Source organism: Balaenoptera physalus (assembly GCF_965194825.1).
Source record: "Balaenoptera physalus genome assembly, chromosome: 11".
NCBI classification, from domain to species: domain Eukaryota; kingdom Metazoa; phylum Chordata; class Mammalia; order Artiodactyla; family Balaenopteridae; genus Balaenoptera; species Balaenoptera physalus.
The window spans coordinates 72506437-72527669 of record NC_138896.1 but is presented as its reverse complement, the minus strand read 5'-3'; the positions used below and the strand labels follow the sequence as shown (position 1 = coordinate 72527669).

Below are 21233 nucleotides of genomic sequence, written 5' to 3'. Positions count from 1 at the left end.
TCAGGATACAGGATTCAACACCAGAAATGTGAGAAGCCAATCTCCTATATGTGGCATTTTCAGACAGGGACTAAGACAACACAAAATGGACAGGGATCCCTCTTATCACCTTTTCTATCTTCTCTTCTTTTCCTTAAACATGAGGGGTGAGGCCCTTCATGGGACCCAGGACTAACTTCATGCTCCTCAAATTTTAGCCATCAAAGACCTCTAACGACAATTCCTCTCTGAGATGCCTTTGTACCTTTTATTGCTGGTTCCCTGGTTCTTTTCACCAAATGATTCTTCAATCTCAAACTGCCTGATTCCCACACTGCCCCATGTCTTACTCTGTGTAAGAGTGAAATCAGCCCCATTCCAAATTCTCTCTCCCCTTCCCATCGCCAATCAAACAGCAAAGAGCCTAGCATGCCTAGCTACAACCCAGTATCAAGACTGACAGGCTTCTCAGCTCTCACGTTCTTTGCCAGCAGTGGTGAAAGCCCAGCTAATAGGCAAGGACATAGCTCTGGGCCACAGAATGAGAGGAAACTAAGTATATGCCAGGTTCATGCCACCCCTAACAAGATGGAAACCATTTCACCTCCTCTGCTGAAGCCAATCCAGGATGGCCATATCCGAGGCCTGCCCCCTTCCTCCAGCCAGTGGCCTGTTGGACACAGCCTCCTTTGCTGCTATTGTCGATGCTTTCTTTACCAACGGGCTTACGATCACTGCAAAAGAAGCATATATACTTAGACACCAGCACTTTCAAAGTGACATGCTTGTGAGCCCAATAAAAACCTCTGTCCTCTTGATTCAAATTTGCCGCCTCTTAAGAATATTAAACAGTATCTTTGAGTGCCTGCTATCTATGAAACCGGCTTTGTCCTGGGGATACAGAGATGACCAAGACCTGACCCTGTTCATGGGGAAGGATGTGAGAAGGATAATATGTCAACAGATGCTTACAGCACATTGAAGAGCTCAGCCATGGATGTAGCAACAGTATATATCTACTATGGAAACACAAACAGGGAACACAAACCTGAAGGGGCATCACCAAAAAGGAGGAATTCTAACAGGAGGGTATACCTGAACTGGGTCTTAACAAATGAGGAGCTTATGAGCTAGAAAAAGCATGGGAGGAAAGGACACAAGCAAGGAGAAGTGAAAGAATACAATTTGTCCAGAAGAGTGGCAGGAATTGACAAAAGGCTGCTTGAGCCAGACTGTGAAAAGCCTTGAACATCATGCTAAATCATGACTCTGTACTTCATACTTCAGGCAAAGAATCTCTAGAACCCAGACCCCCCTTTAGGCAAGGTATATGTTCACAAAAAGGCTAGTTTTAGGAGATTTCTGTTTATAAAGGTCATTTTGGTGGTAGGGTAGAGAATGGACAGAAGACTGAAGAGCAAAGATGGAGAGTAAGCAGTCCAGTTTGGAGGTGAGCTAGGAATTGGGGCAAGGCTTAATTATGGATTTGGCCACTAACGATACAGAGGATAAAGGAGGGAGATTGGGACAGACCAGGTAGACCATGATGCGATGATGTTACTACTCTGAAATAGGAATACAGCAGGTTTAGCAGGACTGGACTAGAGAATAATGTGGAATATAATATTGAGTAATTGTTTAGTGTGAGGAGGCTGAGAAGTGGCCAAGAGGATATGCCCAGAAGGTAAACAGAAATAATGATTTTTAGCTCAGAAAACAGAAATGACTTGAGATGGAGCCATAGGACTTGTTAGCCTGTGAGTGGTGGCTAAAGCCTTGGGTACCGTAGGCAGTCCAAGTCAAGAGGATGGAGGAGCAAGAATAAAGGAAAACTGAGGGCAGAGTCCTGGAGAATATCCGGAATTACCCAGAAAAGGAAGAGGAGCAGGAGAGAAGACTTAGAAGGAGGAGAGCCAGTAGAATGTGGTGTGATGGGTGCTGAAAATAGAGAGGCATCTCCTTCTACACCCAGCTACATCCAACTGACCCAGGGCTAAGATGCTCTTCCTCCTCCTGGCTGACTCCTTCAGTTTTGTCATCGTTCAGTGTATTTCAAATTGCAGAGAATGACCCAATGGGATGCTACATTGATTAAGTGGTCCCAACTTAGCACTTCTTACAAATGCGAATAGAATAGACTAAAATAAAAATACCAGTGTTTAATGCACAGTAAGGAAGTATTTTTCATGAAGATTTCTTTTTCAGTTATTTACACACACACACATATTCTGGGCCATGATTCAAAATAATCTCTTATTGAGGGCTGTGAACAAATAAGTTGGAATGCCAGAGCCCCAGACCCCATCTAGACTTCTTAGGGGCCTTTCTCCATCAATCATCTCCCCTTTCCCCACAGGCATACTCTACCCTGGCTACTAGTTCTTTTGCTTACCAATGTAGAGACTTGTTCAAGTTTCACTAGATCAATACCCTGCTTAAAATCATTTCATAACCTCCCACTGCCCTAAGACAAAGTCTTAGCAAGGCGTTCAAGGAGCATGAACTTCACGAACGGGACTGTGTCTGTTGAGCCAGCCTCATCTCCTTGTCACTCAAGCACTTATCTTCAGTGTTCAGCCCATCAAGCTACTTACAACTTCTCAAATGCATCATGACCTCTCTCTCTTTCATCCATGAAGCATGCAGTTCCCTCCAATTGAAATGCCCTCCCCTTCTCCACCGGATTTCTGTGTCTGCCCTACAAGACAAAGTATCACCTAAGCCTTCCTATTCTCTGTTCAGACAGTCAAGGATAATACGTGTCTTGTCCACATGAATATTCCTTGCCCTTGGTGCAGTATCTGTACATAGTGGGCTATCAGCAAATTCTGTATAACTCTGGACTCACGACTTGGGAGCTCTCTGACCAGAAACAAGCACAGGAAGCTAGAGATCATATATCTCTATCAGCAGCCAACCACTTATTCAGCACCTAATGTGTGAGAATGGAGGTTCCCTAGAGAAAAAAGTCCAAGAGTGTGACGTTCTTATCAGGCTAATACGGAGGTACAGCATTACTGATGAGGAGAGAAAGGGTTCCCAACTATAGCCACTCCAGTCCTGGTTTTGAGCAGCTAAGCAGCCAGTGATTCTTACATGCAAACGTACATATTCCGTGTTAAGACAGGTGGTAAAAAGGCTGGGGTGAACTTCATGCTCAAGAGTTCAGAGAGAACCTGCTCCCGAAAACCTCACTCCCCGAGAGAGAAAAAGGCAGCATGTTGGAGAAAGTGATGGTTTCATCATTAGGCTTTAGACCTAGGCTGAGTGAAGAGTTTCTAGCTTACCTGTCAGTTTCCCTGGAGTATTTAATTCGTTTCCTTTCTGGAGAATCAAAAGATTGGAGCTTTTCCCTGCGATCATTTCCTCTTTCTTTAAACCTTCCCTGTTGGTAAGCAGAAGAACAGATCTGAGACTCCCATCTGAGGGGGCGGGAGAGTGTGAAAGCTTCACTTTATCCCCGATATTTCTTCTAATGTGAAGGGATTCAACTGGTAACTCCTGGAATCTCTCATTCCTTTAAACATTCTTCTTGAGGAAATAGTGGCTTCTCTAACTGGTAAATTTGGGAAGAAGAGGCTATCTTTTCCTCTTCTGAGGAGGAGGTGCTCTCCAATACGCCTCCACAGGTGGATTCTTAACCATCACATAAGACCTGTCATGGGCCGGTGAAGCCTGTAGCTGGGTAAGTGAGTCTGCCTAATTGGTCTAGATAGCAAGTCCATTTGGCTCTCACACTAAGCTACTTCCTCCAACTTGGCCTTTAACAGTAAAAGATGCTATTTCAGCAGCCCTATCCAACACTCCTTCATTGATTTTAAAAGCTGGGCAGGAAAGAGGAATGTTATTTCACCTACCCAGAGACCCTAACACCACCTTTAAAAAAACCAACTTTATTAAGGTATAATTTATAAACTATAAAATGCACCCACTTTAATGTAGTTTGATGAGTTTTGAGAAATGTATACACCATCTTTTGGGGCTTCTTCGTTCTTTATCTTCAGCACAGCCTACAAATGCTACACCAGAAAGCAAAAAGAGTTGGGGTCAAGGGAGTAACAAGTCACCAAATCTTACCTCCCGTTCTCTCCTCTCCAGATAGGCTAGCTCCTGCTCAGACTGTTTTATCTTCCGATGGATTTCCAGGTTTTGCTGAGAAGAGAGGGAGTTCTATGAGTGTAGGTCTAAAACAAGTGGTCCTAGAAATGCTCTAGGTCTTTCCTGATAGCTGCTCTAGGACTGTAGCTCCTTCCACTGACCAACTCTCCCAAGTGATCACTGCACCATGCAAGCAACAATCCCTAACTGGTCTTGCGTTAGCCTCACCAATGGGAACCCAGGTTCTAACACTGGCTTGTCACATAGATTAGTTACATGTTGTGGCACAAGACAGAATTTTATCCTAGTTCTCTCCAAAGTGTAGAAGACACAAATCTGGTTTATATCTCTTTACCTAAGGTAAAAATGGGAGAGGGGAATCTGACTACACCAGTGAAGAAAACCAAAGGCCCACATGCTCTGCCTACCACCACTGCCACCTGCCATCCTCAGACACTATTCTCTGTGGGCACTATTCAAGCCCACAGAGAAACAGGAAAAGGAACTCCAAGGTCACAAAAGAACAGATTGCTCTGAGAGTCCTGTACTCCTTGAGGGTCCTACACTCCTCAAGCGTGGCTCCCTCTGGCATATATAAGAAACTTAAGGTGTCCAGAGCAGCTCTTGTACAGAGAGGAGAGTCTTTGCATTGGATTACTGCAAGGAAAGGAAAAGTGCTATAGTCCACGTTCCACTGTCCCAGGGCTAGTTCAGTTTGTGGATTCATCAGACCTCTGGCTCCTCTTTCCTGACAACAACTTTTTAATCTCTTTAGCAATTTACTAGCACTTTCATAAGAGAGCTGAATTTTAAATGTGTTGTCTGATGACTCAGAATTCCAGAAGGTCAAAGGAACTTGGGAGGTAGTCTGTTGCAGGGATTGTCAGAAGGAGCCTCTCAGAATCCTAGAAACTTTGCAGAGCATCAACAGAGGCAGCTGGAAGAAGAGGTGTGCCTATCATCAAAGCAGAGCTTCTCAGCTTTTAGCTACATTAAGACTTTGGGTTTTATATTGAGAGAAAGTCTAAATCTAATCCCCTCATGTGCTCTAGCAACATCAGCTAGAAAAGGAGTGTGAAAGAAATTACTTTATACTGAGAACACGAGTCCATCTAGGGGCTTTACTTGTCCAGAATTTGGCTCCTTGGCCAGTACATATAAATGAGAAGACTGCAAGGGAGGACCAATGTATGTCAGTTTAACACCCCAAGAATAGTTGTTGTGCCATGGCTTATAGCAATAACTCACTACATGAAGAGATGGCAGAATGTGACTCACCCTTGGGGAAAACCGCACACTGTCAGAGCTAGATGGAAGTGATACAGGTGAAGCCACCAAGTATCAAAGAAGAAAAGGGCCTTATCTGAAGTCCAACTGTTAGGTTAATGGTAGAGCTAAGATGAGAAACCCAGCAGGTGAGTTTCCTTTTCCACGACCCCTTCTCCTCCTGTCTTCAGCACAGCTTCCATGTTTGGTGCCCCAGCCCCAGCCATGCTGCTTGCCTTGGGTCTACACTCTGAAGTTTTTTGAAGGTAGGCACCGTCTTAATGCAGAGCAACTCATGAACAAAAGGTGGAGAAACAACTCATTTTTGTCTTTTTTTTTTTGTGGCCGCACTTTATGGCATGTGGGATCTTAGTTGCCCAACCAGGGATCGAACCTGGGCCCCCTGTGGTGGAAGGCGAAGTCTTAACCACTGGACCACAGGGAAGTCCCAGCAACTCATTTTTGAATTAAACTGATTTAATTAGAGGAGCTGGGGAAGATACAGGCTGAGGAGGACAGCATAAGCTTCTTTAGTCACTGTAATGCTCAACAGTGATAAAGAGTCAAAAGTTCGAAAGGTCAGGGCCCTTCCCCTAATACCTTGTGCAGGTCTGAAAGCTGCTGGTGTTTGATCAGAACTTCTTTATTGGGAAACTGCCTTCTGCAGAGCAGACAAGCCAGTTTATTCCAGTCAGTGAGTTTGTCTTCTTCATTCTCCTTCTTGGTCAGCTCCTCCCGCTGCTGGGGCTGTGCTGTGCGGGGCTGTGGAGGAGGGGTCTGCTCCTCCTCCTCTTCCTCCTCATAGTCACTGTCTCCTCCATATTCACCCAGGAGGCCGATCAGTGGGTTTACCACTTTAGGCTGGTAGGAGAAGGCCAGGGATTAACGCAAACTCAACCTATATTTGGGGCCTGTTTTCTGGATATTCTGATATGGGCATCTCATTTCTTTTAGTTTGAATAATGAACTGGGTTCAGAATAGGCCCACTGACCATGTTGCTCATTTCCCAGATGGAAGCAACATGGCTCGAGCTTGACTTTTCTCCTTGTCCACTGAGATAAGCCAGAAAGTTTCCCTTAGAAGTGAGTCTAGCAACAGAACAGTGATGAGAAGGAAGAGAAAGGGAAACTGACAGAGACCACAGGGAGAGTTTAAAAGTTACAAGTTACTTTTGAAGAAGCAGAGATAGCAACCACCTCCAAGTCACTGTAACCCATGGAGAAAAGGAAAGATAACTTTCATCAAGGCTACAGTAACTCCTAGAGCAAAAGAGATTTAGGAGATGGACTAAAAGCAACTGAAGGATAAACACCCAGGTAGACAGATCCAGTTCCTGAGTAAGGTAAAGACAAAGGCATGGTTAGGATAGATGTTACAGTGAACTGAATCAATAATGTAGAGCAGGCAAAAAGCATTTATCAGTAGCTTGTAGGAAATGTTAAATAATGATGCATGATCATTGGCATACGATCAATCAAAATAAAAACAAACAGAGGGTCTCTATTGCTATATATTTATATTTAATCGAAATAACTTGTGATTAGATTGACACTATCACTTAAAGGCATCTAAAAAATGGGTACCAATGTTAGCATTGTTCACTCTGGCAGGCAAACTATAAAAATGACCATGCATGCACTCGACACCTATGAGATTCTCATGCAGCACCAAAAGGTAGGAAACATCGGGGCCAGGAAAATGGGTTTCCTTGGTCATTTAGAAGAGAAGAATTAACAAGACCGAGATTCTAACTTAAAAAGGGCCAGTCTGGTGGGAATGTCACAAGGCAGAGGGAAAGAGGACAGATAACTGCCTCTGATTCTCCATCAATACCCCTATTAGCAGACAGGAAAATTTACCTCATGCTTATACTCAAGAAGAGTCCTTGTCTGTGAGACACAGAGAGATAAAGGACCAACACCAAACTGAGGCATCAACCTTTGAACTTCCTTTCCCATTCGGAACCAGCCCCAGCCCTAGCCCAGTGCATCAGTTTAGCCTTACTGGTGGAGGACTCTCTTCCTTCTTCACAGTGGGAGGCAGAGGCTTCTTAAAGACATCTTCTGGGGGAGGTGTCCCCTCACTGGCATTTTCCTGAAACTGATAAAAATCCCAGATAATTTTTATGATATTTATAAAAGCTGGGCTTAGAGTTAACCCTGTTGAAATGAGTCTGATTTTCCAAACCTCTTAATTTGTGAAATATCTGTAATGTTACTATAATGATTCCAAAATTAAAAAAAAAAACTTAAAAAACATCACATTTAGTATATATTGAGTGATTACTATATGTCAGGCACCAGGTGATGCATTTATATACATTATCTCCTTCAGCCTTTACTATAATCCTTCTAAATAGACATTAATATGCTCATTTTACAAATGATTGAGAATATGGTTAGAAAGAATAAGTGGCAAAAGCAGAATCCAAATATTAAGCCAGGGGCTTCCCTGGTGGCGCAGTGGTTGAGAATCCGCCTGCCAATGCAGGGGACGTGGGTTTGATCCCTGGTCTGGGAAGATCCCATATGCCGCGGAGCAACTAAGCCCATGCGCCACAACTACTGAGCCTGTGTTCTAGAGCCCATGAGCCACAACTACTGAGCCCGCGTGCTGCAACTACTGAAGCCTGCGTGCCCGTGCTCCACAATGAGAGAAGCCACTGCAATGAGAAAGTCCGCGCACTGCAACGAAGAGTAGCCCCCGCTCGCCGCAACTAGAGAAAGCCCGCACGCAGCAATGAAGACCCAACACAGCCGAAAATAAACAAATTAAATAAATAAATTTATAAAGAAAACAAAAAAACCCCCACATATTAAGCCAGTATAACTTTAAAGTTTTTTGTTTTTTTTTAAAATTAATTAATTAATTTATTTATTTTTGGCTGTGTTGGGTCTTCGTTTCTGTGCGAGGGCTTTCTCTAGTTGTGGCAAGTGGGGGCCACTCTTCATCGCGGTGCACGGGCCTCTCACTATCGCGGCCTCTCTTGGGAGCACAGGCTCCAGACGCGCAGGCTCAGTAGTTGTGGCTCACGGGCCTAGTTGCTCCGCGGCATGTGGGATCTTCCCAGACCAGGGCTCGAAGCTGTGTCCCCTGCATTAGCGGGCAGATTCTTAACCACTGCGCCACCAGGGAAGCCCAAGCCAGTATAACTTTAAAGTCTAAGTTTTCAGTGGTGATCATTTTGTAATGTATAGAAATTTTGAATCACTATGTTGTGCACCAAAACTAACAAGTGTTGTAGGGAAACAAAAGAAAAACAAAACAGAACACCCAAACAAACAAACTCACTCAAAGAAAAAGAGATCAGATTTGTGGTTACCAGAGGCAGGGTGGGAGTAGGGGTGGGGAAACTGGATGAAGGTGGTCAAAAGGTAAGAACTTCCAATTATAAGATACATAAATACTAGAGATATAGTGTACAACATGATTAATATAATGAACAGTGCTGTATGTTATATATGAAAGCTGTTAAGAGGGTAAATCAGAAGAGTTCTCATCACAAGGAAAACAAATTTTTTTTCCTTTTATTTTGTTTCTTTATGAGACAATGGATGTTCACTAAACTTACTGTGGTAATCATTTCATCATGTATATAAGTCAAATCATTATGCTGTATATCTTAAACTTATACAGTGCTGTATGTTAATTATATCTCAATAAAATTAGAAGAAAAAAAAGTTCTCAGACAGATTCTTTCTCTCTATATATGTAGCTGCATAAACACTAGTAGTATTAGAAGGGGGGGGAAGAAAAAGACAATTTACGAATTAAGCCACAGGCCAATTCAGCCATTTGCATTAATGCATAACTGGTGTCAGGGTAAATCAATATAATTCTTTGGAAAATAATTTGATTTTATGCCAGGAAATGTAAAAATGTTCATCATCTTTGTTCTTGAAAATTTATCCTAAGGAAGTAATTTAAAAAAGAAAAAAGAAAATGCTAAATGCTGTATATTATAACAGAATAAGATTAGAAAGAGGAGACAAACAATGTAGGAATGATGAAGAAAACAAGGTCACAGTTTTACTATGAATTTTTACCATACAGGCATGGAAGTAATAAAGAGTATTATACAAACATGAAAAAATACTTATGACCAAATATAAAGTGAATAAAGAATAGAAAATGGTATCCCCTGCTACAATTACACCTATAGAAATGTGTATACGGAGTCAAGCACTGAAAAGGGATGTAGGAAAGTGAAACTGTGTGGAGCTGAGGTACTGGGGTTTGAGCTGAGCCACTTTGTTCCACCATCCACAGTTTCTGTATTTAGAAAAGAGAGTGACCACAGGCTGTAAGAGGCTAGTGGACTGCCTGCTTTTTTAGTAACTCTACACCTCAAACCCAGACCTCGTCTATGACTCTTTTCTTTTAATCTGTAATTATGTGGTGAAAAGGGAGCAGATTCACAAGTCCTCTTACCCTTGTCACTCCTCGGTCTTTTTTCTCCTTGCTATCTCTTTTAGACGTTTCCTTCCTGCTGCTTGACCTTCCTTGACTGGTGGGTTTCTTTTCCTTGATGTCTTCTTCCTCAGGTGACCCAGGGTCCTGGGGCACATAGACTTCTTGCTGCAATACAGTTGGAAACAGTTAAGTCTACAGAACGTTTCACTTTCCCAGTAATTCCAGATCTAAGGAGCACAGTTCCCTTCTAAGGGAAAGAACAGCTCTCTCTCTCAAGCCTAAGAAGAGACCATATCAAACAATCTAAAACTCCACTCCAGGGGCCAGGATGTAGCCAGACCACTCACTGTCCATTTTTCCAAGAACAGCACTGTTCTTGCCTGTAATGCCACAAGGCATTGATTTTCTATGTGTGCAACAGTTAACATGAAGATTATCATCTTTAAAATCCACCTAAATAAATATAACTCAATATAAAACCTGGACTTTTTAAAACAAGAAGTAGACATGAGGTACACATAGTACAATAGTAGAGCAGCTGCCTTGAATGGAGAAATATTCAGCTTATATAGATTTAAACTTTTACACTTTTCATGTAATGAGCAACCAGAGAATCCAGGGAATAAAACCTTCAAAGTAACAAATCACAGGTACTTTTCTCAAAAGAATCATTGACAAAATAACAAAGCCAAAAACTCACCTGGGTATTGGGGTCATAATAAGTTCCTGCCAAGGGGTCATAATAGTAGCCAGTAGCAGAATCATATATGTAGCAGTCAGATGAAGCTAGAGGGAATAAAACCAGAGCCAGTGTTAGTCCCTGTCCAATGAAGCCCTTGCTGGGGACTCATCAAGAACAATCTAAGAACGAGGCTGGCCAACCCAAAACGGTACAGAACCTGTAGATGGTGCTCTCTGAGACAGAACCCCTAGTCAATTGCATCTCTTGCCAACTTTGTGACCATAAAGATTTCAATTAATGAGTAGTCAAGCCAGAAAGAACAATAGAAATAAGACAAAGGTCACTCACACTGTTGTCCTTGTCGATTTGTGTCTGAAGACCAGTCTGAATTTCTGCCACCTCCCCGCCTATCTCGGAAATATTTTTTACCCTATCACAGAAAGACAAGTTAAAATTATGGAACTTCTGATAGCCATTTACCTTAACAATCACCCACTAGAGAAAATTTAAGATCACTCTTTCAGTCACTTGAGGATTTTAATAGAGCACCCCCCAACTGCTGAAGCCTACCTGATAGTAGTGCATGTGGTCAGAATGGTCCCCAGCATCATTTCTGCAACAAACAATACAACATGTCTTGAGCCTGCTACCAAAAGCCACTTGAGGAGTGCCCAACCCTACAGATTTGCTGAGAAACTCTTTTCCCCCTTTTGCACGGAAAGGAACCAACCCAGACAGTAAGCAAGTCTGGTGATGCAGAGACTCCCGAGGGGAGGGGCAGTGGGACTCCTACAAAGCTATCGGCTGAAGCAAAACAGCAATTGAGTTGAGGGTGCCAGAGCAAGATCTGCCCCATCCCTGTAAGCCTGCCTCTCTGATGCAGCCATTTCCCAGTTACCACTCCTGGGTCAAGATGAATGAAGGAGTAAAGAAGAATAAGATTTCCCAGCACTATGGGGGTATGAACAAAGTCAAGACAGCATTTTCTTAGGATTCCAAGGGGCAAGGATATATTGCGATTTTTTTCCTGCACATCCAAGACTGTACCATCACCTGGGACCCAAAGATACCAGAGAATCAAGAGGGAAAAAACAAAAGTACCTAGTACTGCTATTTAAAGGGAAAAACAAAAACCTAGAGTCAGAACAAGGCAAGCTTCAGAAAAAGAAAATATACACACATACCTGAAGCAACTCATACTGGGAAAGCACCACGTTCTACTATCTGTCTCTCCAGCCAGGAATAAGAGTTTCCTCCCAAAAACCTGAGTGGGGGTAGCACCCCTCTGCTTTACCTTCGTTTTCCAGTGGCCAGGTTTACAGCTACCATCTTCCCATCAATGCTAAATGGTGGATCAAGGTTCTGCAAGATCTTCACTACGCGAAGAGCTTCCTGGGGAACCAAAGACTCATTTAAACCCAAAGAGAGAAAAGGACATGTCCCTTGAAAGAAAACTGAACATGGATTTTCCTTCTCAAAAGAAAAATTTCTAAACATTATGTTCTGGTCATAACTGTAATACTAAGAGCACACTGGCAAAAACAGGCAACTCTTAATGAAGGGTTGATCAGAATAACGGTCAGAGTAGACATCAGTTCTTGGTATAAATTTCAGAAATTCAAATCCTTTTCTTTTAGTCTGCAACTGTCACTGCATCAGATTCAGATTACAAAGTCCCTTGTGATTTCTGAGCGTGAAATCTAAGAAATATCAATGATTTTCATTGCTATCCTCACATTACTTCCATAGAAAAGGGCCCCACAACTAAAAATTCAAGCCACAAGAAATCTATTAAAACAACACTTTGAGGAAAAAGAGGAAATGCTCTGTTTCCATCAAACATAAAACTGTCTGTGGCCAGGCAAAATGATTTTAAGAAATCAGAAAATTCACTAAAATCTTGAAAAGGTTTAGTCCTCAGATTTTCCACAAGTGACTAAGCTGTCACTTTATTTTAACTGGAAACTGTAAATGCCACAAGACAAAAATGGATCTGGAAAACCACTCAGAGTTCCAACTTTCAAGGGCAGTCATTTCACCTGAATGAACCCCAAGAAAAGAATAAGAGGGGTTATGGTACCAAGTAGCAAATGAGAATTCCAAGATTAAAGTCCTTCAAACCTTCTTGAGGTTTCTATAGCCAGCCATCCCTAGGCTGTTCTGAGGTGGTAGGAGGTGAGGGATCCAAGGGGTGGTGGTGGTGGTGACGGATAACTACGACTCACCGCATGGGAGTCAAGGTCAATAAAGCCATAGGTGTGGCCCATGGGGCCTGTTCTGTTCTTGATGATACGGACGTTAGCAGTAGTAAGGCGGACGTAGGGCTCCAGCACTTCCACTATCACCTCAGGCGGAGTGGAACGATAGATGCGTTTTAGCATGATTGCTGAACAAACCAAGCACAAATGGGAGAGGAGAAAGGAAAGAGTAAGAAAGGTTTACATTTTTGAAGTCCTCAGAGCCTGAGTGTGTATATATATATATATATATATATATTTTTACTGCAGATGACTGCAGATGTTACCCTGCTCCACCAAGGCTGGTTCTATAACACAATGCTAGTCAAATACTTCATATTTTTCTTCACCAATACTTAGAAATCTAAAGTTATGCTTTGTTGCACCTGAATAGCAACTTGCTATTTGGAGGATATAGATTACTTCAGTGAGGCCCGCAAAAAGCAAGAGCCTCTTCAATCAGGCCGAGCAGTTTTACTAGGGTGTAGGAAGCTGCTGGTCCAGAGCCACAACACAAGCAATCTATGTTCCAACCACAGTGGTCACGGTCTGGTACATGCCCCAACAAACCACTTACTTTTGCTTTCCCCATCGGGGCGTGTCTCCCCAGACCATGGCTCCTTCTCTCGATCTCTTCGGAAGGTGAGCCCTTCCCTCCGCGAAGGAGGGAGATACCTTTCTGCTTCTCTCTTTTGATGTCCCAAGCGTGGTTCTTGTCCTTCTTCCCGCTTCTTGGGTTCAGATTCCTTATCAGCTGACCTTGGTTGGCTGGGTTGTTTTTCTGACGGTGCTGGTATGGATGTTTTCTGAGGCTGAGGGTAGGTTATTAATTCTTGCTTGGCCTCTGTCACTAGAGGAACAGAACAGAAAGAGAATCTCCAACAGGTTTTATCCCCCCAAACACTGATTCCTCCTTACCTGCCACCAAATACTCATACTGGAATGCTTTTATTTTGTTTTGTTTGGCTGCACCATGTGGCATGCGAGATCTTAGTTCCCTGACGAGGGACTGAACCCGGGCCACAGCAGTGAAAGCACCAAGTCCTAACCACTGGACCGCCAGGGAATTCCCTGGAATAGTTTTAAAAGTCAAAGAAATACCTACAAAAAAGTCCTCTGACAGACTTTAAGCACGGCTAATAAGACAGCATATAAAATAGTTAAACAGAAGAAACTACCCAGTATTTAAAAAATTTAATCTTAAGAGTTTTCTATCACTTCCCCAACATTTAAATCTTTCATGAGACCCTGAACTTTACTATTATAACCAATGATAGAACAGATCTGGGGACAAAATTACCAAAGATATGGCCCTTGCTAGAAGTTTGCTAGAAACACTTATCTCAAACGTGTATGGCTAGGGGCCTTGCTTCTTCCAGTGTTATGGTACTAAGATAGCTGCTCAAATCTGTAAGACCAGACACCCTATTCTCTGGAGAAGCTAAGAAGAGACCTACCTGCACACAGCTCATTTATATGCAAATAATTACAATGGGCAAATGTCCTTTAAAATGTAAATGATTCATTTCAAATCTCTTTCTAAAGCAGGATAATTTGTCCAGTTAATTGGAGGTATTTCTGCAATTAATTCATTCTTAGAGGAAGTCATGAGGCTCAAAGAGACATTCTATGGGAGCAGTGTAGAGATTACTTAACAGCAGTGACAGGCGACCAATGAATATTTGCTATGTATGTTTCCATGTTAAAGTTGTGTCAGCCATCTTAGTGGTATGGTGCTCAAGGGTTTTTACAAACCATCTGTTCATTTGTTAGAGTAGACTGAGAAAGAAGTCTTTCTTGAGGGAAAAAGCACAATTTTGCCTAATTGAAGTAATACAACAAGCTAAAGATCTCCAACCTGTACACGGGGAAGTTATTTACTCACCTTCCCACATGCTGCTTTGGTCTCTAGAGCATGTAGAGCCTTACCCAAAGATTTTCAGAACACCTGCTTCACAGCCCTCACTAAAGAGTAGAATCTCCACTATAGGCCAAAAGCCCAGCTAAGGAATTCTTTGTAGGCATGCTAAGTTCTAACCTTGGAACAAACAGATCTTTCAGAAGACTAACAGGATCCCAGCACTGAACTGTATTTTATGGTCATGCACTAGCTTCCCTTACAGGATAATATCAGAAAGAGGCACATAACAGTCATTGTTATAGGACTATTGTTACGGACGGATGCCTTTGACAGACTCTTCAAGGTTGTTTACCTACAGGTTCTCAGGAGAAATTAACTTTAAAACCAAGTTACTGAGAAGCTGTTAGGTTTATTACTCTATAAAAATAACACATACCCTCAACCCTGATTATTGTCTCTTGTTTATATTTTTACTGTTACTTTAACAAATGTTTTTGTGTTGAAGATCCTCAAATGTTTAGAACGTAAATGAGAAAATAATAACAAAAGCAAATTATTCCCAATAACTTCAAAGAAGCTGGGGCAGGGTGGGTGGGGTGTCCACATGGACTAATGCCATGTAGACTCTTTCTCAATCTAATATCCTTAAATGTATTCTGAGTTACAATACTACTGACCTCTGGTCAGCTGGGTTATGGGTAAGGAGCCCATAACCCATCTCATTCCCCTGGCAGAACTCTGAGATCCAAAACTATTTACTAACAGGTCACACGAAGTTAGCTATCACATTGCACTTTTAAGAGCTTTACAGATCATCTTGTATTTAGGGATGATCACCCTTTGAAGCCAAGGAAAGCATGAAATTTGTTTTGCTCAGTGCACAAAATAAAAACTACCACCTCCATCTCTACCACCACTCACCTTCCCTTGGGCACTTGCAGAATGAACATGAAGATCGGTGTCCACCAGTGCTGGCCTTACACTACAAGGGAAAGGAAAATAATTCAAATTGACCAAAAAAAATTTTTTTAAAAATCTTACGTATATCCAACACAGCAACAACTGCCAAAAAATGAAAGAAATAAGCCATATCCCAGATCACCTTAAAACCTAATCAGTCTGATGTCTTCCACTCATCAGAGCTGACACAGACTCTGATGAGCTGCGGTTTGAGAGCTGCCTCTGACAGGGTATATGGACCTTGGAGCAGCCCCAAATGCTTTTGCTCTGGACAAGGATTTCTACAGGAAGTAAACCTGACTAAGAAAACTGGATTATTAAGTGGTTTATAGGATATACTGCCCTAAAGCTGTTACCACTCAGTCTGCATCCAAAATTTGATCCTGAACTGGTTTTGACAACCCTATTCAGGCTTGGCTGGAACTGAGAAGAATCCAGTGATCAATTCCTTTTTCAAACACTGATTTTAAAAAGGGCACGGAAGGAGGAAGAAGATCCATAAGTAGTGTCTCTGGCAGCTATTCTGAGGATGTTAAAAGGAAAAGTTACATTCACTACCCTAGAACAAGGGAAGAGACACTTTGCATTGTGAATGTAGTTCTTCTTGTCTGAACCTATGAACAAAAAGGCAAGTCTATCATTGCCCAACCCCAAACACAGCCCCAAACCTGAACTTTTGCCACTGAGCTCAGAGTGTTAGAAGGGCGGAGTTGACTGGTAAGAAACCAAAAGAGCAGGAACCATGAAAAGGATTCTGTATGAGTAGGGCCTTGTAGGTTGAGTAAAGGAATACCAAATGGAGGAGAGAATAATAATAAAAGCAGCAGCAGCTAATGATTAAACAGCACACAGCATGTACTGGACTTACTTTACTTTACATGTGGTCACTTACTGATCCAGACAACTATTATCTCCCCAATTTGTAGATAATGAAACTGAGGCCTGGAGAGGTTAAGTCACTTGAGCAAGGTGATTAAAGTCAATTACTTTATTGTTCCCTTCTCTGTAAGCAGATCATACACACAGCCCTGCCCATTGTCAAGTGACTGTGGTGCCTCCCTGTAGGGTGAGGGACTTCATTGTCAGCCTTGCCACATGTCTTGCTTTGGTCAATGGAGCGTGAGTGAATGTGATCTACACAGGTCTGGCAGAAGCTTTAAGAGCCAATGCTTGTGTAGATGAGCGTCCTGTTCTTTCCCTTGGCCAGGAGTCCCGATGTGGGACTAACTCCTTCCACCTGGGTCCCAGACTGAGCGGCCATGAAGCCAAACTGTAGCAACTGCCCACAGCCCCTGGACATGTAATGTGAGTGAAGAATATGTTTGTCAATGTAAGTCACTAGGATTTGAGGGCTATTTGTTATTACAGTTGGCCCTCCATATCCACAGGTTCCACATCTGCAGATTAACCAACTACAGATCAAATATATTTGGGGAAAAAAAATTCCAGAAAGTTCCAAAAAACAAAACTTGAATTTGCCACATGCCGGCAGCTATTTACATAGCATTTACATATTATTATCTACTATAAGTAATCTAGAGATGATTTAAAGTACATGAGAGGATGTGCCTAGGTTATGTGCAAATACTACATCATTTTATATAAGCGACTTGAGCATCTGTGGATTTTGATATCAGCAAGGGGTCTTGGAATCAATCCCCCACAGATACCGTTGGATGACTGTACAGCAGAGCTGTAAGTGGGGGAATCAGGATCCTAACCTGAGTAGGTATAATTTAAATACCATAAAATTCATCAGTTTTAAGTGTCCAATTCAATGATTTCTAGTATATCTATAATACAATCATCACCATAATCTAACTTTAGAACATTTTCTTCATCCCAAAAAGAAACCTGGTGGAGTCATCTCCCATTCTCACCCCCAGTCCTATAGAATTAATCTTTTGCATCTGGCATAGTTTTTTCCCAGTTCATTCATGTTGTAGCACCTATCAATACTTCATTCCTTTTCACTGCTAAATAGCATTCCATTGTATGGCTATACCACATTTTGTTTATCCATTCATCAGTTGATGGGCATTTGGGTTGTTTCCACTTTTTGGTTATTATGAGTAATACTGCTATGAATTTTTTAAAAAGTCAGTGCATTTCACATCAGGCCAAAGATCACATATGCAGGGTTGGTACCTCAACTCTTCCAGAAAAGCACAGAAATTACAAAGTACCTCTGAAACAGCTAAACAAGTGGCCTGCCATTTTAGGGAACAATTTAACCAAGCTATTCTGTTCTTTCAAGCAACAGCCTTGGCAACAGCTGTATAATTCTGATGTCAGATATTAACATTTTTTTCTGCTGGTTAACAGAAAATAGAGTTCAAAACTTTCCCTTTAATGCTAGCTCCCTCCATCTCTGATTATAAAATAAACAATACGTGTGCATTATAGCTACTAATGGAAAGTTTAAGAGACAGGGGAAAATCACTCATAATTCCAAGACATAGAGGCAATCGCTATTAAAATGCAAAATGTTCTCAAAATTCTAATGGCCTTTTTTGCAGAAATGGAAAAGCAGATCCTCAAATGTATATGAAATTGCAAGGGACCCTGAGTAGCCAAAACAATTTTGAAAAAGAAGAACAAAATCGAAGGACTCACACTTCCCGACTGCAAAACTTACTAAAGAGTTACAGTAATCAAAACAGTGTGGTGGGCTTCCCTGGTGGCGCAGTGGTTAAGAATCTGCCTGCCAATGCAGGGGACGCGGGTTCGAGCCCTGGTCCGGGAAGATCCCACATGCCGTGGAGCGGCTGGGCCCGTGCGCCACAACTACTGAGCTCTCACGAGCCACAACTACTGAGCCCTCATGAGCAACAACTACTGAGCCCACACGCTGCAAATGCTGAGGCCCGCGTGCCTAGAGCCTGTGTGCCACAACAGGAGAAGCCACTGCACCACAGCGAAGAGTGCTCCTGCTCGCCGCAACTGGAGAGGGCCCATGCGCAGCAACGAAGACCCAGCGCAGCCAAAAAAACAAAAACAAAAAACAGTGTGGTACTGGCATAAGGATAAAAATATAGATCAACAGAATAAAACTGAGAGTCTATAGAAATAAACCTATACATCTATGGTCAAATGATTTCCAACAAGAGTACCAAAACCATTCAACGGGGAAATAATAGTTAATTCAACAAATGGTGCTGGGAAAACTGAATATCCACATTCCAAAGAATGAAACTGGACCCTTACCTCATACCCGGAACAAAAATTAACTCAAAATAGACCAAAGATCTAAATATAAAAGCCAAAACTATAAATTTCTTAGAAGAAAACATATGGATAAGTCTTCAAGACCCTGGCTTTGGCAATGGTTTCATGACACCAAAGGACAAGCAATCAAAGAAAAAAAAATAGGGGCTTCCCTGGTGGCGCAGTGGTTAAGAATCCACCTGCCAATGCAGGAGACACAGGTTTGAGCCCTGGTCCAGGAGGATCCCACATGCCGTGGAGCTCCTAAGCCCATGCACCACAACTACTGAGCCTGCGCTCTAGAGCCCACGAGACACAACTACTGAAGCCCGCGCTCTGCAACAAGAGAAGCCACCGCAATGAGAAGTCCGCGCACCCCAATGAAGAGCAGCCCCCGCTCACCGCAACTAGAGAAAGCCCGCGCACAGCCATGAAGACCCAACGCAGCCCAAAATAAATAAATATATAAATAAATTTAAAAAAAAGAAAAAGAAAAAAAATAGATGAATTGGACTTTATCAAAATTAAAACCTTGTGTATCAAAGGACACTATCAAGAAAGTGAAAGACAACACACAGAATGGGAGAAAATATTTGCAAATCACATATCTGATAAGGGATAAACATCCAGAATATATAAAGAACTCTTACAACTTTTTCTTTCTTTTTTTTTTTTTTGGCCACACCACACGGCTTGTGGGATCTTAGTTCCCCGACCAAGGATTGCCACTGCAGTCAAAGCGCCAAGTCCTAACCACTGGACCACCAGGGAATTCCCAAGAACTCTTACAACTTAACAAGAAGACAGAGGGGAGGGATATATTGGAAGATAGGGATTGACAAACACACACTACTATATATAAAATAGATTAACTAATAAGGACCTACACTGTATAGCACAGGGAACTCTACTCAATACTCTGTAATGGCCTATATGGGAAAAGAATCTAAAAAAGAGTGGATATAAGTATATGTATAACTGATTCACTTTCCTGTACACCTGAAACTAACACAACACTGTAAATCAACTATACTCCAAAAAAAAAAAAAGACAATCTAATCAAAAATGGACTTGAATAAACATTTTTCCAAAGAAGATATACTAGTGGCTACAAACACAAGAAAAGATGCTCAACATCATTAGTCATTAGGGGAATGCAAATCATCATCATAATCATGATGATCAGATACTATTTCACACCCACTGGTGGTTGTGAAATAGTTTGATGGCTACTATCAAAAAAAAAAAAAAGGGAATATAACAAATGTTGGCAAGGATGTGGAGAAATTGGAACCCTCAGACACTGCTGGAGGGAATGCAAAATGGTGCAGCTGCTGTCTGTGGAAAACAGTTTATTGGTTCCTCAAAGAGTTAAAAAATGAAAAGTACCACATGACCCAACAATTCTATTCCTGGGCAGTTCCAAAAGAACTGAAAACAGGTTTTCAAACAAAAACTTGCACATAAATATTCATAGCAGTCTTATTCTCAATAGCCAAGAAGTAGAAACAAATCAAATGTCCATCAACTGATGAATAGATGTGGTATATCCATATAATATTATTCAGCCATTAAAAATAAATGAAGTACTGATACACATAATAACATGGATGAACCTTGAAAACATGCTAAGTGAAAGAAGGCAGACACAAAAGGTCACATAATATATGGTTCTACTTACATGAAATGTTCAGAAGAGGCACATTCATAGAGATAAAAAACAGAATAGTAATAGTGGTTTCCAGAAACTGAGGGAAACGGGAATGGGGAGAGACTATTTAATAGATATGGGGTTTCTTTTTAGGGTGATGAAAAAGTTCTAGAATTAGATAGTGTTGATGATTGCACTTCATTGTGAATGTACTTAAGGCTACTGAATTATATGCTTTAAAATGGTTAAAATGGTAAATTTAATGTTATGTGTATTTCATCACCTTTTAAAAAACAGTTAAATGTTTTCCTAAATTGACAGCTTAAGGTACTACATCCATGAACTATGAATACTTTGGTCAATGACAATCACAGCTATCCAAATTGTATTCCAAAATGTAAAGCTAAAGCTTTTACTTAATTTTATCAAGTTCTACAACACTTTTAATGAATCTTGGTTCAGAAACTTTATATAGATTTTTCAAACTTATTTTTGAAACTAAATAGTAGCAATGAAAAATGACAAAATATATTTTCATGCTCATTTGCAATCAAACTGGACTTCTAAAAAGAGTATAGCCTAAAATCTTTATATATGCCATTCAAGAACAATATGAAGTTGAACAGAGGAAAAATACCATGGTACCTAAAGTTCTATACCCTTGGAAACCCCTGAATATTCAAAAAAAATGGGTACCTCTCACAGAACCAGCCTCTTTATATACATCATTCCAAACACTAATAAATCCTCTTTACCCCAGGAAGGGTAACTGGGGAGAGGTTATAAGTCAAGGGACTGTTTTTCTTTCAGTTCGTAATCAACAGAAAGCATGGCATATGCCCTTGGGAAGAGGTCTCCAACTACAGGCCCAGAACCCT

General features: G+C 41.5%; 1 protein-coding gene across 5 annotated transcripts in view; it reads right to left on the bottom strand.

Moving 5' to 3' along the window:
* Positions 1-21233, bottom strand: part of RBM6 (RNA binding motif protein 6) — a 105138-nt gene that overhangs the window by 425 nt on the left and 83480 nt on the right. For 4 of the 5 annotated variants that reach the window (XM_082414138.1, XM_082414140.1, XM_082414142.1 and 1 more), the window contains 13 exons: positions 15459-15519; positions 13254-13526; positions 12665-12825; positions 11734-11831; positions 11010-11052; positions 10788-10869; positions 10458-10543; positions 9776-9922; positions 7349-7444; positions 5944-6204; positions 4057-4131; positions 3267-3364; positions 584-713 (listed from right to left, as the gene is read on the bottom strand). In XM_082414138.1, coding sequence (XP_082270264.1) covers positions 584-713; positions 3267-3364; positions 4057-4131; positions 5944-6204; positions 7349-7444; positions 9776-9922; positions 10458-10543; positions 10788-10869; positions 11010-11052; positions 11734-11831; positions 12665-12825; positions 13254-13526; positions 15459-15519 — 1611 coding nt within the window. The remainder of the gene's footprint in view (positions 1-583; positions 714-3266; positions 3365-4056; positions 4132-5943; positions 6205-7348; positions 7445-9775; positions 9923-10457; positions 10544-10787; positions 10870-11009; positions 11053-11733; positions 11832-12664; positions 12826-13253; positions 13527-15458; positions 15520-21233) is intronic. The other variant, XM_082414139.1, reaches the window with a different exon arrangement.